Source organism: Brienomyrus brachyistius, chromosome 9, assembly GCF_023856365.1.
Source record: "Brienomyrus brachyistius isolate T26 chromosome 9, BBRACH_0.4, whole genome shotgun sequence".
In the NCBI taxonomy this organism is placed as follows: Eukaryota; Metazoa; Chordata; class Actinopteri; order Osteoglossiformes; family Mormyridae; genus Brienomyrus; species Brienomyrus brachyistius.
The window spans coordinates 17,153,266-17,170,520 of NC_064541.1; the positions used below are offsets into that span (position 1 = coordinate 17,153,266).

The window sequence follows — 17,255 nt, forward strand, 5'->3', positions numbered from 1 at the left end:
GGGGCTGATCTGTTAACGATACAAAACGAGGAGGAACAGGTACGACAGTCCAGTGAACTAAATCATGTTTCTGTGACAGTACTCTTAAATGTAATAACTTATTTACTGTTGTATAGCTACCCACAAAGATGCATTTATGAAAACTACTGTCAATCAACACAGAATATGCCTTTCATCTAATGCACCTATGAACGTTCATATTATTGCTGCCCATGCACTTTGATTTAATAGGGAAACAGTTACTAAATCAATTCTCAAAATTTCATATTTTTTGAATTGCTTAAACACCACTCCTACTGTTCTTGAGTCTGTATCTACTATGCAGCGTGGGCATGATTAACCTCACTGTCTCCATTTAGATGTTCATCATGAACCTTGCACCCACATACTTTGACAAATGGCACGGTTACTGGATCGGACTGACTGGAAAGGCAAAGGATTGGGTCTGGATTAACGGCTCTTCACTGACCACAGGGTGAGAGCTGGTACCACGGCAGCGTGAGAGATTGCCCCAATTCAGTTCATCAGTAGCTTCTAAATCTTGCCTTTGATATCTAGCACGATTGAGCAGAGTTCTGTAAACTCAAAGACAAATTCCTGTCACATATCAAATGTTCCTGAGAATCTCAAATTGTAAACACCAAGTATTAAAAGTATTAATAAAGTTTTTGTATTGAATTTGAATTTCAAACTATTCCTCCTGTTCCAGGTTCTGGGCAGATAATGGAAGCCAGACTGAAACTCACGTTTTAACAAACACAGGCTATGAAACCAAAACCCTGAACAGCTGGAGATCAACAAAACCTATCATGCTTAACCGGTGGATCTGTGAGAACAGGGCCCTGCTGTTCTGAGGTCCGTTAGTGGCACCTGCTCTCCGCTGGTCTGCTGGATGGAGGCCCCTGATGCTGCTGGGACCAGCTACCTGCAGTTCTGCCTTCAGACGAATGCCTGTTATAGATGTGAAAAAGCAGATAAACGTCACAAAAAAAACAAATAAAAGTATCTGAGAATTAATTTATCATCTGTGTGTGCAAACAGTTTTGTGTGTAATTTGTGCACACACACATTTTTAGACAGAATAGTATTTATCAACTTCTTCCTGTGCTTAGAAATGTGTGTATATTTATGGACACACCTGACCAATGTGTATGCATGAAGCCCTAGTGGCAGAGAAGCGTAACTGAAGCAAACCGATCCACACATAGGATACGGTGGATTACTGCAGTAAATGACACATTACTTGCTGCTGCCAATTAAAGACAAACATACAAGTATCTTACAGATTCCTGACAGCCCATCCTCATCCATGACTGATGTAGCTGTATGTCAGTGTCATCATCTAGAACGAATCCCGTTAGAGATGGTTCACCTCTGATGGCAGGTATTTGACCATCCAGATGTGACACTGATGTGATGCTTGAACACAGATGTGGGCTCCGATCATTTACAAAAAAAATTTAATGGCCATTTTCAGAGGAAGCACTTCTTCCTCAGCTCTGCCACCATCCTCATTACAGGTGATGCAGCTTTACCTGCATCCGTCACCTGTCCCATGTTAGGTCCTTCTCTTTCTGTGACAGGCCACTGCCAAAGCTGCCAAACATTAGGGCTCAGATCATTTTTCAGATCGAACCACTTCTTCCTCACACATTTTTCGCCGATTAATTCGAGGTTCCACAGAGGTCTGACAAGGTCTCGGGCCTGCTTGGTCTTCAGCAGAGGAATTTCACAAAACAGGACCATATTCATGCTGTCAGATGATTTAATTTTCAGCTGCTTTATAATGAAGTTACGCTTCACATAAATTCTATAAACTGTATTTTAATAAAGGACAGTGTAACTATTTTTGATTTTAAAATTGTTATGGACATAAGCTATGTTGCCACCAGTGAGACTGATCACTGCAAAGTCTAACCAGTTAAAACAATTGACATTGTTCAATACCAATACTCCTCAATCTTTCCTTGCGCCAGATATTTTACGATGTACATCAATGTTTTGCACTGCTAACCACTGCAATTTGACTTTAAAAAAGCATAGAAATGATCAAATGATTTCACAACAGATTTTCTTTAGATATCCATAACTGTGAGGGTACAAAATGACCTTCATCTGCATCTCCTGATGCTTCCTTCCCTGTCAGTGTCCCACTTCTTTTGCTTTCTTCTTTTTTTTTGATCTTCTTACTGCTGCAGTTTCATCCTCAGCCCCCTCCTCCTCCCTGCTTCTGCCCTTTTTCCTGGCACTCTGCTGGTCTGGTATCTCCTCATCTTGCATTTGCTCAGTGACATCACTAGTAATATTCTTTTTCTTCTTCTTCTTCTTAGTCTGACAAATTGAGTCCTCATCAGGCACTGCTGCTTCAGCAAACTGTTCTTCATCCAGTCCACCTAAACACTGCTCCACCTTCTCCTCATGACCTGCACCATCATCTCCTAAGACCCCTATGAAGGCATCTTCGTCTTTATAGTCTTTACTTGCATAGAGCGTTACTCCATTCTTAGAGCTGCCGGTGCCTTCGTTACAAACCGTCATTTTCTCCTTATCTAAGCATTTCTTCTTTGCTGGATGGACATGCCCTCTCTCATCGCTTGGTTCCTCAAGAGCTGGAGAATCGCACATTTCCTTTGAGTGTTTTTTCCTCCTCTTCTTTTTATTGACCACTGTGTTGTTTGCACTCTCTGCCACTGCTTCCTCAAGGCTCTGAACATTTCTTTTGCATAACAAAAACATCAAAATGGCAATATCATGTACTGTGGGAAAGAAAAACACAACGATACTGTATCACACATATATAGATATAAAAATTTTTTATACATATATAGTATAAAATTATTACCATGGGAAACTACATAATCTATTCTAACCAACAAGACTAAAGCAACTGAACATTGTGCCAGATGATGACAATTGTAGAAAACCATTTGCCTGTTGGTACTAAAACACTGACAGAAGTGACATTACAGTGTGGGGATTACACTTGTTGTATCGTGATTAATTGTCATTTGAGGAAAAAGTGCAATTAATCATAATCCATATGATTTTTGTGAATGACTAAAATTTTGCACATTTCTGCTTGCTTCATCAAATGGAATGTACCTAATACCCAAACTCCTGTTGAGCTGCAGCATCTGGAACGTCTCAGTTCCCATATAGTTCCCATGGATGCTGGGGACCTCCATGCTGCAAGTCTCTTCTTGGGGGACGTAGGTGATTCTCTGACTCTCTGATAGGTTTATGATTCCTTGTGTTTTAGTTACTTTGCTCTTCCCATCCTTTCAGTCTCAGGCTCTCTGTGGCAGCTTCTGCTCTGAGGCTCTGTGCCCCTTGGAGTCCAAATGGTAGTGAGAGAGACACCCCTTCAATACTATAATAATGAGGGGACATCAAACAAAAGACTGGAAGTTTGGGATTAACCAAACTCATCTGTCTGCTCCTCCTCTATTCATCCCTCCCCTCCCCACTTCTGCTGGGATACTTTGCAGTCAGGGTGCAGCCACTTTTTCGAAGGACTTCACGTTTACATTTATTATTCCTGAAATGTCTCTGATGTATTGATCAATCCACCTGGGGCCTGCAACATATCCCACACAGCACAGGGCATTAGGATAGGGTACATCCTGGGCGGGATGCCAGTCCATTACAGAGCACATACATGCGGACATTCAGGAACATACAAATACATTGGACAATTTACAGATGCCAGTTAACTGCAATGTCTTTGGACTGCAGGAGGAAATCGGAGTTCATGCAAGAAAGCCGAGTGTCTTGTAGGTAAAATGCAAAGTCCACACAAGCAGAGCAGAGGCTGGATTCAAACCCCCAACCCTGAAAGTGAGACAGCAGTGTCACCCACAAAGTGCCTATTTATCTGACACTTCTATTCTTTACTAGAATGACAGTTACATATTTGGGATAAATATTCCATTATATTTTACAGTAGGATTTTAAGTAAGATGAAAAATTAACCAAAACACTTTACTATCCAAGTATCTAATTCATTATTTGATTACAGTTTGTGGAAATGCGGTATGCTAGTTTATTTTGTGAAGCTCAAAAAGTTTTTGCATTACATTTTTAAGACTCTTAAATTACAAATTATCTGCCAGTGGTCAAAACCACAGTTCTATTAAATTTTACTTGTACAGTGTATTTTCACAGCATTACACTCTCTCAAAGCACTTCACAGTATCCCTGCCCTAAGCCCCCAGTGAGTAAGACAGAGGTGATAGTGGCAAGGAAAAACTCCCTAGAAGGAAGAAACCTTGGGAGGGACCAGATCCATCCTCCAGGGGGCGGCAGAGGAAGTCAAATGAGCAAGAAGACCCAGTTCGCACTGTCCAAATTTTAAGATTTTAGTCTCAAAGCACAAACACAGTTAAACACAATTAAATGAACGTATATAAAAATTCCAGACTAACCCTAGCAAATGAGGAAATTATTACACTTCTTGAATTTGACCGATCAACCGTCCGCGTGATGCCCCCCTCCTCCCATTGGCAAATTTCCCCTACAGTATTCTCAATCTCTCTATAAATTGTAGGACCTTTCTGTAAACAATCTCTAACCATGAAATAGGTAGCTTAGCAGCGGAACCGATATTTTTTCACACCGCTTGAACGTAACGTTCCCTTTGGGTTCCACGTGTTTGTTGTTTGTGAGCGTATCCGCAGTCGCCTTGGGCCACTTCTGATTGGTGAGAATGACTGGCACGCGAGGAGCACGGTACATCTCATTGGTGAAAATGACTAGCACGCTTGGAGGAGGGCATGAATTTGTAAAACTATTCTTACAATAGTTATAAACCCTAGGTCAGACGTGCTGTGTAATGCATATCCTTAATCATAGCCTTTGCGATTTGCTACGCACGTAGTTTTAAATCGCGATTTCGATTTGAAAAAGACAAGTTGTTCAGCCCTAGCCATGGACCTTGGGAATGTCTGTGAAGTTTTTGTAATAGGTCAAGTAGGTGGTCCCATTAACTTGTTTTATTGAGACGAGATTTCCGTCGAGAGGGTGAAGGTCCGATGAGGGAGAGACGACAGGAAATGTCCGTAATTGAGACTGAAGGGACACCCTAAGTAAGGCACTGTCAGAGATCGCATCCCAGACCCAGGGATTTAACGTGTTCCTGTCCCCTCCCTGTCCATAGGAGAGTTTAATAAGCAGAATACAGTAAAACCTCGGATTGCGAGCATAATTCGTTCCGGAAAAGTGCTCGTAATCCAAAGCACTCATATATCAAAACGAATTTTCGCATTAGAAATAATGGAAACTACGATTTGACATTTTCAATGGTAATGTACTGTATGTCTAAATGTAAGTGCAGAAAACATCAAGCTTCGAGTTTCGGGGTATTACACGTAATTCTATCAGAAATCATGTCAGGTTAGCTTAGCCTGATTACGCTGAAAGTTAAATATGTGAATCAAAAAAGCAAAACAAAAATCTTAGAAATCCTAAAAAACGTTACATGAAATCTTTTCAGAAATCATTTCATATAATATGACATAGTTAGACATTTTATACAACATGTACATCACCCGTCTCTAAGATGCTGCTTCCCCCGACAATGAGTAACGTCCGGCAGCGCGCGTCGTCTTTTTCACATCTGGCGCCCTAGGCACTAGGCGCGCGCGTTCTTTATCAGGGATCAATCGATTAAGTTCATGTGTCAAGTACTGATGGAATACCCGGATGTGCTCTTGTTTATTGGATTTGGGGCATGGATACCCTGACAGAATCAGGGGGGGCTCAGGGGCACCAGAGGGGCATGGATACCCTGACAGAATCAGGGGGGATCAGAGGTATCACAGGGGCATGGATACCCTGACAAAATCAGGGGGGGGCAGGGGCACCAGAGGGGCATGGATACACTGACAGAATCAGGGGGGGGCAGGGGCACCAGAGGGGCATGGATACACTGACAGAATCAGGGGGGGTCAGAGGTATCACAGGGGCATGGATACCCTGACAAAATCAGGGGGGGGCAGGGGCACCAGAGGGGCATGGATACACTGACAGAATCAGGGGGGGTCAGAGGTATCACAGGGGCATGGATACCCTGACAGTATCGGGGGGGGCAGCACTTGACTAAGGCCCTTTAATCCTTATAATTGGGGGGCGGGTGACATTTCATCAGGGAACCCACAATTTCTAGATACACCCCTGACTATTAAATAATCATAATCCACTTCATTCCTGTAAATGACTAATATTTTACAGATTTCTGTGTGCATCATTCAATGGAATGTATCTAAACTGCCACAGGTCAGACCAGGGCTGCAGTCTAGTTTCAAGTAGTGGCCTACAAGTGGGTATATTGAGGATACTCCTTTGTCCATCCACTCAGCTCTAACCCCATGCGAGCAGGCCTGCTAGTCTGTGGTCACAGTGTCCATCCACTCATCGTGCTCTTTTCCCAGTTGGCTGTGCAAACCAGCAGGTCCCAGGCTGCTGAATGTACGTCTGTGTGACAAGTTGTTGTAATTACAGTTTTTCTCGATTGTTTTGAAGCATTTCTCAAATGTCAAGTAACATTTGTAAATCAACAAGTGTAATCCCCACACCATAATGTCACTTCTGCACAGCAAAACATCGTTTCTCATTGCTTCACACAAATTTCCGAATGCTTTAGTACATACAGTATATGCAAATGGTTTTGTACAATTGTCATCATTTGGCACAATTTGCAGTTGTTTTAGTCTTGTTGATCAAAATTGAATACTGTATGTAGTTTCCCTTTGTGGTAATTTCACAGCCAAAACTATAAATGTGACGCCCGCTCCGTCCGCTTCTCGTGTGTGCCACGCCCCCTAATTACCCACGTGTGATTTCCTGATCGTGCCCAGTCGTGTCTTGTTTCCTGCTGCCTTGTTTCATGTATTTAAGTTCCTGATTTGTACTAACCCGTGTCTGTCATTGATGTTTGTTTGCGTGAGATCCCCGGTCTTGTTTTTAAATCCCTGGTTTACCCCGACTTCTGCCTGTCCGCCTGCTTCCTGCCCGTTCGATCGCCGCTCTGCCCGCGATCGCAGCGTATCTCCCGTGACAATAAATGTATGAAATCATCATTTTAGCCACCAAATGCAAAACCGTTAATCAAGCTTTCAGAACGATTTAAAAATATATTGTAACGATTTAAAAATATATTCTAAAGATTGCAATGATATTTTTGGTTCCCACAGTAATTTTTCTTTATTCCCTCCCCCCTCCCCCCACAGAGGACTGCTTTATTTTAATTATCATTGCAAGTTTTTTGTATATTTATATAATGAAGTCAACAAGCAGAGGTTAGAGGAGACAGGAAATGAGGGGGGTGGGAGAAGCAAGGGGGGTAGAAATGCAGAAAAAGGACCACAGAGACTGCCGCACAAAACAAGGAAAGAAAATAAAATAAAATGAAAATAATAATAATAACTATAATATTCATAATAATAATTCCAACATCAACCCTAACTTAATACAAATTAACAACAACTTACAGTATTATCATTAAAACAAAGGTGTGTGTGTGTGTGTGTGCCTCTACCTCTGTATGTGTGCACTATTGGTTATGTGTGTGTGTGTGTGTGTGTGTGTGTGTGTGTGTGTGTGTGTGTGTGTGGCGTAGAGGTAGGTGTGGTTGTGTACCTATATCTATGTATGTATTTATGCGTGTGTGCGAGTGTAACGATTTGTTCTTGGATGTGCTAGTAGTTAATGTGGGGGGCAGCAGTGACACCCCCCACCCCGACCACATGAACAAAGCCGCCGGGGATAAAGCCAAGAGGCCCCCCAGCTGTCCCCAGAACGAAGGGCCTCACGCCCAAGAGACCAGCACGTGCCCAACCGGCCAAGGAGCATGCGAGGAAGCACCGAGACAACAGCCCCCTACATGAAGAGCCCCACCAGAGGCCATCAGACAGGAAGCCACCCACCCAGCCCACAACCCCCAGCCCCGGTGCAGGCTGGGTTCAGAACCAAGGAGGTCCGGAAGCCAGACACCCGCGCACATCCCCCCTGGCAGGAGGCCCACCGTGCACCTATGGCCGATACATAGGGCTCAAGGTCTGATTTGTAAGTGAACTCATTATTTAAAGTGTTTCATGTGTCAATGTGGAAAGACAGTTGGCAAAATAGTGTAAGAATGTAGAAACTGGTAGTTATGGTCTTGCTGGAAGAACAGAATTACAAACTGGGCATAAAGCAGTGAGTTGTGTTGTTTACAGATTTGCAAAAAGAGTGTAATGAAATTACAAAGTGAGTGTAAAGGGGAGAATGTGCACCCGGTTTGACACACTTGCTAAATGCATTGGCTACATGTGTTAATGGCTTCAGAGATTGTGCTTCATGAATGACTGATAGTGTTTAAGCATTCAAAGAAAAGTATAAGTTTTAAGAAATACTCTTATAATATTGAGAATGTTAAGCATGTTTCATGAAATGTGCCAAAGTAACGGAGAAAAACTAATGTCTTTGGCAAATTTTCTTTAGGTAAAACATTTTGAAAAAAACACTTCTCACATCATTTAAGGAAGTTCTATCACACACCGCAGATAAAGGGACCCTTCAGGCTGACTGGATTTAGAATGAATCAAACTATCAATTGAGAAACAAAACCAAACGGTAAGCAGGCAGGCAGGCAGGCAGGCAGATAGACAGACAGACAGACAGACAGACAGACAGACAGACAGATAGATAGATAGATAGATAGATAGATAGATAGATAGATAGATAGATAGATAGATAGATAGACTGGTTTGAAGTGAAAGTTCCCTTTTCAGATTTTTATGACGGCGATCTCCGGTCCAAACAGTCTGTCAGCATATCTGCTCCTGTGAGACTGTCAGCGATACCTGAGACATGTCTGATGAGCCTGTCTATGGCAATGTGGCCTGGGCTGCCGGTGAGTCCAGTATCGTCTCTCCTTCATAAAAAATGTCTCCTTTGCTTTGCCTGTCAGGACCACAAACAGGTCAAACACATCTCAGCTGGTTCCACATTCCTGTCTGAAAATGTCAAATGTTTTTTCTTATTAAACTGAAATGAGGACATTATTCCTACTTTTTGACTGAAGCGTGAAAAAGTAATCTCTGCATGTCACTTTGGACAAATGCTATATAAAGTTAATGCATTATAAATGTTGGAATTTAACATTTACATTACACAAAAAATACATTTCAGAAACAGTCCAAAAGAATCTCAGAATCAGTAGATTTAAATGGCTTTACTTGCTGCTGAAATCCTTTAATCATCATAAATTAAAAAGATGGCAATTTTGGTACTTTGTGAACCTGTGAAAAATTTATATTGTGAAACAATATATTTCATTTGTTTTTTTATTTATTTTTATTTTTTTATATTTGCAATGCCTGTTAAACAGTTGACACTGTGGGCAAATTACTGAATTCTAAACTTACAAAAGGGTTTGCAACACTTCACTGTGTATGCATCCTTAATATTACCATATTTTTATTTTTTAACTTTATTAGTCAAAAAGAATGAAGAAACCAGAACTAGCTCCAGAGAAATTGTTCACTGTCCTCCTGTTACTGTAATATTCTGGGAAGTTGTGATTGTTCAGCTACACCTAGCAGACATACATATGAGGAGATTGAGGTAATGATTGATTCTGATGGTGTATGGACTAATCATCCCGAGATTCAAGTACGTCGTCCATGATTCACCCATAATATTGTGTCATGGTCGAACTGCACAAACATGTTTTTCATTGATCACTTATATAACTTGTTTTTTTTTTTTTTTTTACCAATAATTGGTTTTGCGGCACACTAATCTTGTCCTGGGACACTTATCTTGGTTTTGGGGAAGAAGAAAGAGTGTCGCCCAAGGACACTTACCTTGTTTTTCCTAGAAATTAAAAGAAAAGTGTTGCTTAGGTTTGCCCTGTAGCTGCAGGCTGTTTCACTCCACTTAGGTGAGAATTGGAGAACTGACAGCGCATTGCCTGAGGGGAGGGGTGAGCCTGGCCAGCCCATTCCCTGCCCACACGCACACAGTCGCTTTCCCAGTTTAATATAATGGAAAGGGGAGAGCTCAGCACTGAACGGAGATCAGCCGTGGGGTAGAGCGCGTATCACCCGGCACTTTCTCGGGACTCACGTGTTGGTCTCCTGCCAGGACTGAAACGGGCTCCCCGGTCCGTGTCTGAAGGTGGGTGATGATGGCACGTCCGAGTGTGAATAGCTTTGCAGCTGCGTGTGCATGTTAATCATTAGAAGGGCTACTTACAATGCTTATGATATTTCATAATTTGTATCACTTTTAACAAAATATTTCTTAACGCACCAAAGCCTGCCTGTTTGTTCCTTCGACAGCCCTATATCCCTCTCTCGTGCTAAAACACATATGTACAGTCGAACCTCGTTACTACGTACAAGACGGGATATCAAAAACATGTACGTTATAAGCATAGAACGTTGTAACCACTTAGTGCAAGATGGATGAAAGAACTCACGAAATATCCATGTAAATGATAAAACTTTAATAGAACGTACCCTTAAATTGACTAAAAAACAAATGAACACATTATTACTTGTTAAATAATTCGACAACGCTCATTTGGATCCTTGAAATTTTCCTTAAATTACTCACAATTACTTTGTGCCGGCCGGCGATAAACGGCAACGAAAATACACAACGGCTGGTCAAAATGGATTTTTAAAATAAACATTCGCATCCAAATTGGCATTTGGCCTGAAAATATTAAGGAAATATGTGTCAAATTAAATCATAAAATCCTTTACTTCCATTATTATTCTGAATTCACAATTACCGGAATGACCGGTATTTCACAAGGTTTAATAAACAAACAATACGCACACAACACTTAACAAGCCATTACTACGCAGTCCAGTAACGATCGGTCAAGGCAACTCATTTAACGCCAAGCAACGCAATAGACAAATGTGCATTGTCGGGCGAAGATCAGGTAGATACAGGTAGATGTAGCGACACAAGTTGTGGTGGGCGGGGAGAGCGCTGTACGTTGTAACGATGGTTAGTTTTCGTATTTTCACTAGAAATTTGGATGTTGTATCGAAGTTTACGCTGTAAGGGTGTACGCTGTAAACAATGGCTGCTATTGGAATAGTACATAGGCTAAAAACGGAAATTAGAAACCTGTACGTTGAAAAGGTGAAAACGTTGTATCCGGGGTACGTAGTAACGAGGTTCGACTGTACAGTGTTTTACTTTCAGTACAAACGCTTTACTTTTAGTATTCCATTGTCGTGCTTTATTGCAGATTACAGAACAAATAGTCAGGAAACTTGGTCCCCTGCTCAGGCTCCAGAGAAACCTGAGCACAGATATCAGCCCCAGCAGTGCGCTGTAGTATTTCTAAGCCTCACCTGTGCTTTTTTACTGGCTGGCATCATCGCTCTCTCTGTCTGCTGTAAGTACTATCAGATTCTGCTCTGTGTTAATGGACTGATTCCTGCGTTTCTGAATTCCTTTGTGTCACATCGAAGCCCATGTTAACTCTCTCATCCCAATACATGGTGTGGAAGGTCTATTCAGCATGACTGTGTCTGTCTGCAGATTATCTTACTGCAGGGCAACTCAGAAAGGAAATCGGTGCCCTTATGGAAGCCAATCAGCAGCTTCAAGTGCATAAAAGTAACCTCACTGCTCAGGAGTCACTGGAGAGTGAGAACACACAGCTGCGAAAGGATCGGACTTTGATGGGTGAGATTTTACAGTTCCGTAACTTTCCTGTGGAAAAATATTGTTCAAACGGTGAGTCCTGGCCTTCCAAGTGCTGCTCTATTTCATATGATGTTTTCCCCCATATATTGGGAAGGTCTGTTATCTTCTGTTTGATTCACACCTCTGGTGACACTCATGCACACACATTACTTTTGCCCAAAGCAAGTGAGGACCAGACAGTGCTGCTGGAGTAACTGGGGTCAGGGGCCTCACTGAGGTGCACAATGGTGAAACCACTGATGGCTGCATGATTTGAACTAGCGACCTTCTGATCACGAGCACGAGTCCTAACCTGCACCCACACACCTCCCATGCAGTAACCTTCACAAACATGGGATTAAGTGAAATGGAACCACTAAATTACCCATAGTGCATTAGTGTACGCCTGTGATAAGCTGGCAGCCTGTTCAGGCTGTTCCCTGTTACATATAAGCTATATGCTGGATATCGGTCATGGAGGACAGATGAATGGACAACCTGAGAGCTAGTATGTATTATTACTCCTGGTTTCTCCTGTACAGAGACAAGATGCTCACACTGCCCAAGTGGCTGGACGTTCTACAATTCAAAGTGTTACTTCGTGCACCTTGGTCAAACGTGGGAAACGTGGAAAACGTGGAACGACAGTCGTCTTGAATGCATCAAAATGGGGGCTGATCTGTTAACGATACAAAACAAGGAGGAACAGGTACGACAGTCCAGTGACCTAAATCATGTTTCTGTGACAGTACTCTTAAAAGTAATAACTTATTTACTGTTGTATAGCTACCCACAAAGATGCATTTATGAAAACTACTGTCAATCAGCACAGAATATGCCTTTCATCTAATGCACCTATGAACGTTCACATTATTGCTACCCATGCACTTTGATTTAATAGGGAAACAGTTACTAAATCAATTCTCAAAATGTTTCTGAATTACGTACACCACTCCTACTGTTCTTGAGTCTGTATCTATTATGCAGCGTGGGCATGAGTTACCTCACTGTCTCCATTTAGATGTTCATCATGAACCTTGCACCCACATACTTTGACAAATGGCATGGTTACTGGATCGGACTGACTGGAAACGCAAAGGATTGGGTCTGGATCAATGGCTCTTCACTGACCACAGGGTGAGAGCTGGTACCACGGCAGCGTGAGAGATTGCCCCAATTCAGTTCACCAGTAGCTTCTAAATCTTGCCTTTGATATCTAACATGATTGAGCAGAGTTCTGTAAACTCAAAGACAAATTCCTGTCACATATCAAATATTCCTGAGAATCTCAAATTGTAAACACCAAGTATTAAAAGTATTTATAAAGTTTTTGTATTGAATTTAAATTTCAAACTATTCCTCCTGTTCCAGGTTCTGGGCAGATAATGGAAGCCAGACTAAAACTCACGTTTTAACAAACACAGGCCATGAAACCAAAATCCTGAACAGCTGGAGATCATCACAACCTAGCATGCTTAACCGGTGGATCTGTGAGAACAGGGCCCTGCTGTTCTGAGGTCCGTTAGTGGCACCTGCTCTCCGCTGGTCTGCTGGATGGAGGCCCCTGATGCTGCTGGGACCAGTTACCTGTGTAACAGTTCTGCCTTCAGACAAATGTCTGTTATAGATGTGAAAAAGCAGATAAGCGTCACAAAAAAACAAATAGAAGTTAAGGAAGGAGCAGTGCCTGGGGTTTCATTTAAGAACCATGCATATGAACAACTTTGTGCATAAACTGGGCAAATGCACATTTTTACATATAGGATGGTATTTATCAGTTTCTTCCTGTATTTCGAAATGTGCGTAAATTTATGGACACCCTTGTCCAATGTGCATGCACAAACCCCTAGTGGTGGATAAGTGTAACTGAAGCAACCATATATGGGCATACTGTAACTCGCGCGCAACATGCATCAAACCGCACCTCAGCTTAGCTGCATAGACTGGAGAATGTGCAGAAATGGAGACCACAAAGAGGCATTTACCCCTATATGCTTATTCCTATGTGTAAAATATCTTGTACTAGATGCTTGTGCTGTTATTTTGTGATTGTATTTTGCTGTTACGGAATAATGAATAAATAAAAACTCTGAATCGGGGAAACAGAACTTTAAGAATGAGATGGACATTCTGCTGGACAGAATTAAAAAATAAATAAAACAAATAGATATTGTTCGGCGACTTTGCCAGTGGCCTGTCGACATAAGAGAGGGACCTAGCATGAGGACAGGTGACAGTTAATGCTGTACGATCTGTAACTGAAATGCTGGCAGAGGTGAGGAACAAGTGGTTTGATGTGAAAATGACCATCAAAAAAACGAATGAGGCCACAGATCTGTAAGGAATCTGCTTGTAGAGTCTGAAATGTGAGGAGCCTGTGGCAGGGATGGGGCAGCGCAGGATGGAGATCCAGATGGTGACACTGACAGTGCAGCTCCATCACCCACGAATGAGGACGGGCTGTCAGGAATCAGGTCCTTCTATGGTTGTGTTTAACTGGCCGCATCAAGTACTGTGTGTCAGTGAAGAGCCGTTGATCCAGACCCAATCCTTTCCGTTTCCAGTCAGTCCGATCCAGTAACAGTAACTGAAAAGGCCAAGATTCACCTTTTGGACAATAATTTTCCACAGGAAAGTTACTGAACTGTAAAATCTCATCCAGCAAAGTCCGATCCTTTCGCAGCTGTGTGTTCTCACTCTCCAGTGAGTCCTTCAGAGCAGTGAGGTTATTTTCAAGTTCTTGTAGCTGGTGATTGGCTTCCATAAGGGCACCATTTTCCTTTTTGAGTTGCCCTGCAGTAAGATAATCTGCAGAGAGACAAAGTCGTGCTGAATAAACCTTCCACACCATGTTTTGGGATGAGAGAGTTAACATGGGCTTCGATGTGACACAAAGGAATTCAGAAATGCAGGAATCAGTCCATTAACACAGAGCAGAATCTGATAGTACTTACAGCAGACAGAGAGAGCGATGATGCCAGCCAGTAAAAAAGCACAGGTGAGGCTTAGAAATACTACAGCGCACTGCTGGGGCTGATATCTGTGCTCAGGTTTCTCTGGAGCCTGAGCAGGGAACCAAGTTTCCTGAACAGTTGTCCTGGAATCTGCAATAAAGCAGGACAATGAAATACTGTAAAGCATTTGTACTGAAAATAAAACAGCGTAAAATATGTTTTGATGCATCGTACACATAGGCGGCTCTAGGCTTTTCTCCCAGGGGCAGCAGGGTGTCAGTCATTGCAGGCAAACAGAGCTACACATGTATGCAGCGCTGGATGGAGCTTCTCTCGAGCTAGTTCTGCTTTCTTCACGTCTGTGTATACGGTTTCTTCATTCTTTTTGAATAATAAAGTTACATTATAAAAAAGCAAAAGTAAAATTTTAAAAAGTCAAATTTGAAAAGTAGAAGTATTTTAACATGGTAATATTGAGGATGCATACACAGTAAAGTCTTGCAAACTCCTTTGTAAGATCAGAAATCAGTAATTTGCCCACAGTGTCAACTGTTTAACATGCATTACAAATATGAACATTTTAGTAATATGTCACATGTTCAGTGTAAGATGCAATTACAAAACTCTGACCATTTAAAAATAGTAAAAATTATGAAAAAGCTGAAATAAAATATGTTTCAAAACATCAATATATTACAGAGCCCACGAAGTCCCAAAAATATCTAGTATAACAATTTATGATGGCTTCTTAATATAATTAAATCTGGCTCCTTAAACTAATAAAATCTACTGATTCTGTGAAGATTTTGGACTCTGAAATGTATGAATGTGGAACCACGTGAAAGATGTTTCACGTATTTGTGACCCTGACAGGCAAAGTTAAAAAAAACGGGAAAATTTTTGTGAAGGAGAGACGATACTGGACTCACCGGCAGTCGAAGAATCATAGACCACAACGGAATAGCAGAACTCTTCAGACATGTCTCAGGTATCACTGACTGACTCTCATATGAGCAGATATACTCAGACTGACTGGACTGGAGATTGCTGCCAGAAAAATAGGAAAAGGGAAGTTTCACTTGATACTATCTATCCATCTATCTATCTGCTCAGCGTACGACAGAACTTCCTTAAATAAAGTGCACTTCTGAAAATTGTTTTCTTTAGGTAAACAGAGACATTAACGTGATGTGGCCCAAGCTTCTGTAAATGACAAAGATTCATTGTAAGTATTAATTTCTTAAGACATGAGGCTCTATGGGCTGTTTACACTTTATATTGCACGAATGTGTCTGATTTAAAAGGTTGGGAGCTCTGAGTATGTGGTTTGCATGTTGTCCCTGTTTTCACGTGGAGTCATTTCTACAGTCCAAAGACTTTTGACTAAGCAAACTTACGTCTCTTGAAAGTAGCCGGAGTGCAGGATTGTGATTGAGAGTTTGTGTCCTGAGATAGCCTGACATATTGTGCGGTCGGCACTTCCCATGCCCGCGCTTGGATCCTGAGCCGTGCGGCAGACACAACTAGCCCGTCTCTGCAAATCCCATAAACTCCTTCACACCAATGTACAGTAAAACCTCGGACTGCGAGCATAATTCGTTCCGGAAACGTGCTTGTAATTCAAAGCACTCGTAAATCGAAGCGAATTTCCCCATTAGAAATAATAATTCGTTCCACAAGCCAAAAATATTCATACAAAAATGATTAATACAAAATATAAAGTAAAAATACATAAAACAAATTAACCTGCACGTTACCTTATAAATAATCGTAGATGGTGTGAGGGAGACGAGAGAGATGAGAAGAGGAGGGTTATTTTGTTGGACGACTTTCACTATAACTAGGGGAGTCACTGCTATATGTTGGCTCAATGGAATCTCCCCCCTCCCCCCACCCATCTCTACACATGCAGGATCTCTCAGTCTAAAACAACCAGAAATCTCTGTTGCATCAGCCTGGGTGCAAAATCGTGGAAGACAAAATAAAATCCCAAACAACCTTCTTCTCTTCCATATCCACAGGAATTAACTCCCAACTCCTTCTTCATTAGCAGAATAGCAGGATAATGACAGAAACAGTGTGCTCCACATTCCCTGGAGACGACACATTTCCTCATTCATTCTCAAGCTGACCTCTGTCATTGCTTTCTCCTGTTCCTTTGAACATGTACTGTATGTTCGACTATTCAGTCTATGATTACTCAGTGCTGATTTATCATTGTACTTCTGATGTTGTAAGTGTAACCTTCACCTTACGTTAACACAGATTAATATAGGTTAAACTACAGTAACTGAGATTCTCCCCCATCAGCTTCCTGCACCCCTGTTTCCCCCACATAGCATGTTGTCTTCACTGTTCTCTGGGTGTCTCTCTCAGGTTCTCTTCCTCTTTCTGCCAGATGTTTCCCTTGTTTTTCTGCTGATTTCACGGTTCCCTCTAAACATGCCAGGTCAGCGTGACACCTGAGTGCACACCTACAAAAGCAAACAGCATCTTCTTGCCTAAGGCCTAAGACAGAACCTCAATCCCATCCATCCATCTTCTACCTCTTTTCTGGGTCGGGTCGCGGGGGCAGCAGTCTCAGCAGGGAGGCCCAGACTTCCCTCT

At 41.9% G+C, this 17,255-nt stretch overlaps 4 protein-coding genes and 2 long non-coding RNA genes across 15 annotated transcripts in view; 3 read left to right on the top strand and 3 right to left on the bottom strand.

Annotated features, from left to right (window-relative positions):
• LOC125748480 (C-type lectin domain family 12 member B-like) overlaps nt 1-1,024 on the top strand; it is a 42,293-nt gene extending 41,269 nt beyond the window's left edge. Inside the window, exons 7-8 of the mRNA XM_049024675.1 lie at nt 360-475; nt 710-1,024. Of these exons, the coding sequence (XP_048880632.1) occupies nt 360-475; nt 710-854 (261 nt within the window). The 3' untranslated portion in view covers nt 855-1,024. The remainder of the gene's footprint in view (nt 1-359; nt 476-709) is intronic.
• The window catches only part of gpatch4 (G patch domain containing 4), a 74,573-nt gene that overhangs the window by 45,935 nt on the left and 11,383 nt on the right, over nt 1-17,255 (bottom strand). For 2 of the 6 annotated variants that reach the window (XM_049024666.1, XM_049024665.1), the window contains exon 9: nt 2,424-2,549. The exons of 1 other annotated variant lie outside the window; for it this stretch is intronic. In XM_049024666.1, coding sequence (XP_048880623.1) covers nt 2,424-2,549 — 126 coding nt within the window. Of the gene's footprint in view, nt 1-1,751; nt 2,550-17,255 lie in introns of those variants that run through there. 3 more of the 6 variants (XM_049024664.1, XM_049024663.1, XM_049024662.1) reach the window with 3 other exon arrangements.
• The window catches only part of LOC125748478 (C-type lectin domain family 9 member A-like), a 28,647-nt gene that overhangs the window by 3,455 nt on the left and 7,937 nt on the right, over nt 1-17,255 (top strand). The window lies entirely within an intron of this gene.
• Nucleotides 2,556-5,610, bottom strand: LOC125748484 (uncharacterized). The gene is made up of 3 exons (XR_007399566.1): nt 5,547-5,610; nt 3,103-3,831; nt 2,556-2,756 (listed from the first exon to the last, which is right to left on the bottom strand). It is a non-coding gene; the product is annotated as an uncharacterized LOC125748484 (long non-coding RNA).
• On the top strand, nt 8,833-13,798 carry LOC125748482 (CD209 antigen-like protein E). 4 transcript variants are annotated; one of them, XM_049024679.1, is made up of 6 exons: nt 8,833-8,890; nt 11,252-11,401; nt 11,548-11,745; nt 12,237-12,403; nt 12,716-12,831; nt 13,066-13,798. In XM_049024679.1, exons 1-6 carry the CDS (start codon nt 8,848-8,850, stop codon nt 13,208-13,210), a joined length of 819 nt encoding a protein of 272 aa, XP_048880636.1. In that variant the 5' UTR covers nt 8,833-8,847; the 3' UTR covers nt 13,211-13,798. The 4 variants fall into 4 exon arrangements, 2 of the variants coding, with proteins under 2 accessions (XP_048880636.1, XP_048880637.1); XR_007399564.1 differs by lacking the exon at nt 8,833-8,890 and adding an exon at nt 10,021-10,158 and having other exon boundaries at nt 11,548-11,694; nt 13,066-13,793; XM_049024680.1 differs by lacking the exon at nt 8,833-8,890 and adding an exon at nt 10,831-10,936.
• On the bottom strand, nt 13,875-15,800 carry LOC125748485 (uncharacterized). Of its 2 annotated transcripts, XR_007399568.1 has the most exons (4): nt 15,578-15,800; nt 14,883-15,029; nt 14,649-14,798; nt 13,875-14,502 (listed from the first exon to the last, which is right to left on the bottom strand). It is a non-coding gene; the product is annotated as an uncharacterized LOC125748485 (long non-coding RNA). The 2 variants fall into 2 exon arrangements; XR_007399567.1 differs by lacking the exon at nt 14,883-15,029 and having other exon boundaries at nt 15,578-15,786.

What these genes read in the sequence shown, in the direction of transcription:
- LOC125748482 (XM_049024679.1), top strand. Translation starts at nt 8,848, where the DNA reads ATGTCTGATGAGCCTGTCTATGGCAATGTGGCCTGGGCTGCCG. An exon ending in CAATGTGGCCTGGGCTGCCG is followed by an intron (nt 8,891 to 11,251) that starts GTGAGTCCAGTA and finishes GCTTTATTGCAG; the next exon opens with ATTACAGAACAAATAGTCAG. An exon ending in TACAAAACAAGGAGGAACAG is followed by an intron (nt 12,404 to 12,715) that starts GTACGACAGTCC and finishes GTCTCCATTTAG; the next exon opens with ATGTTCATCATGAACCTTGC.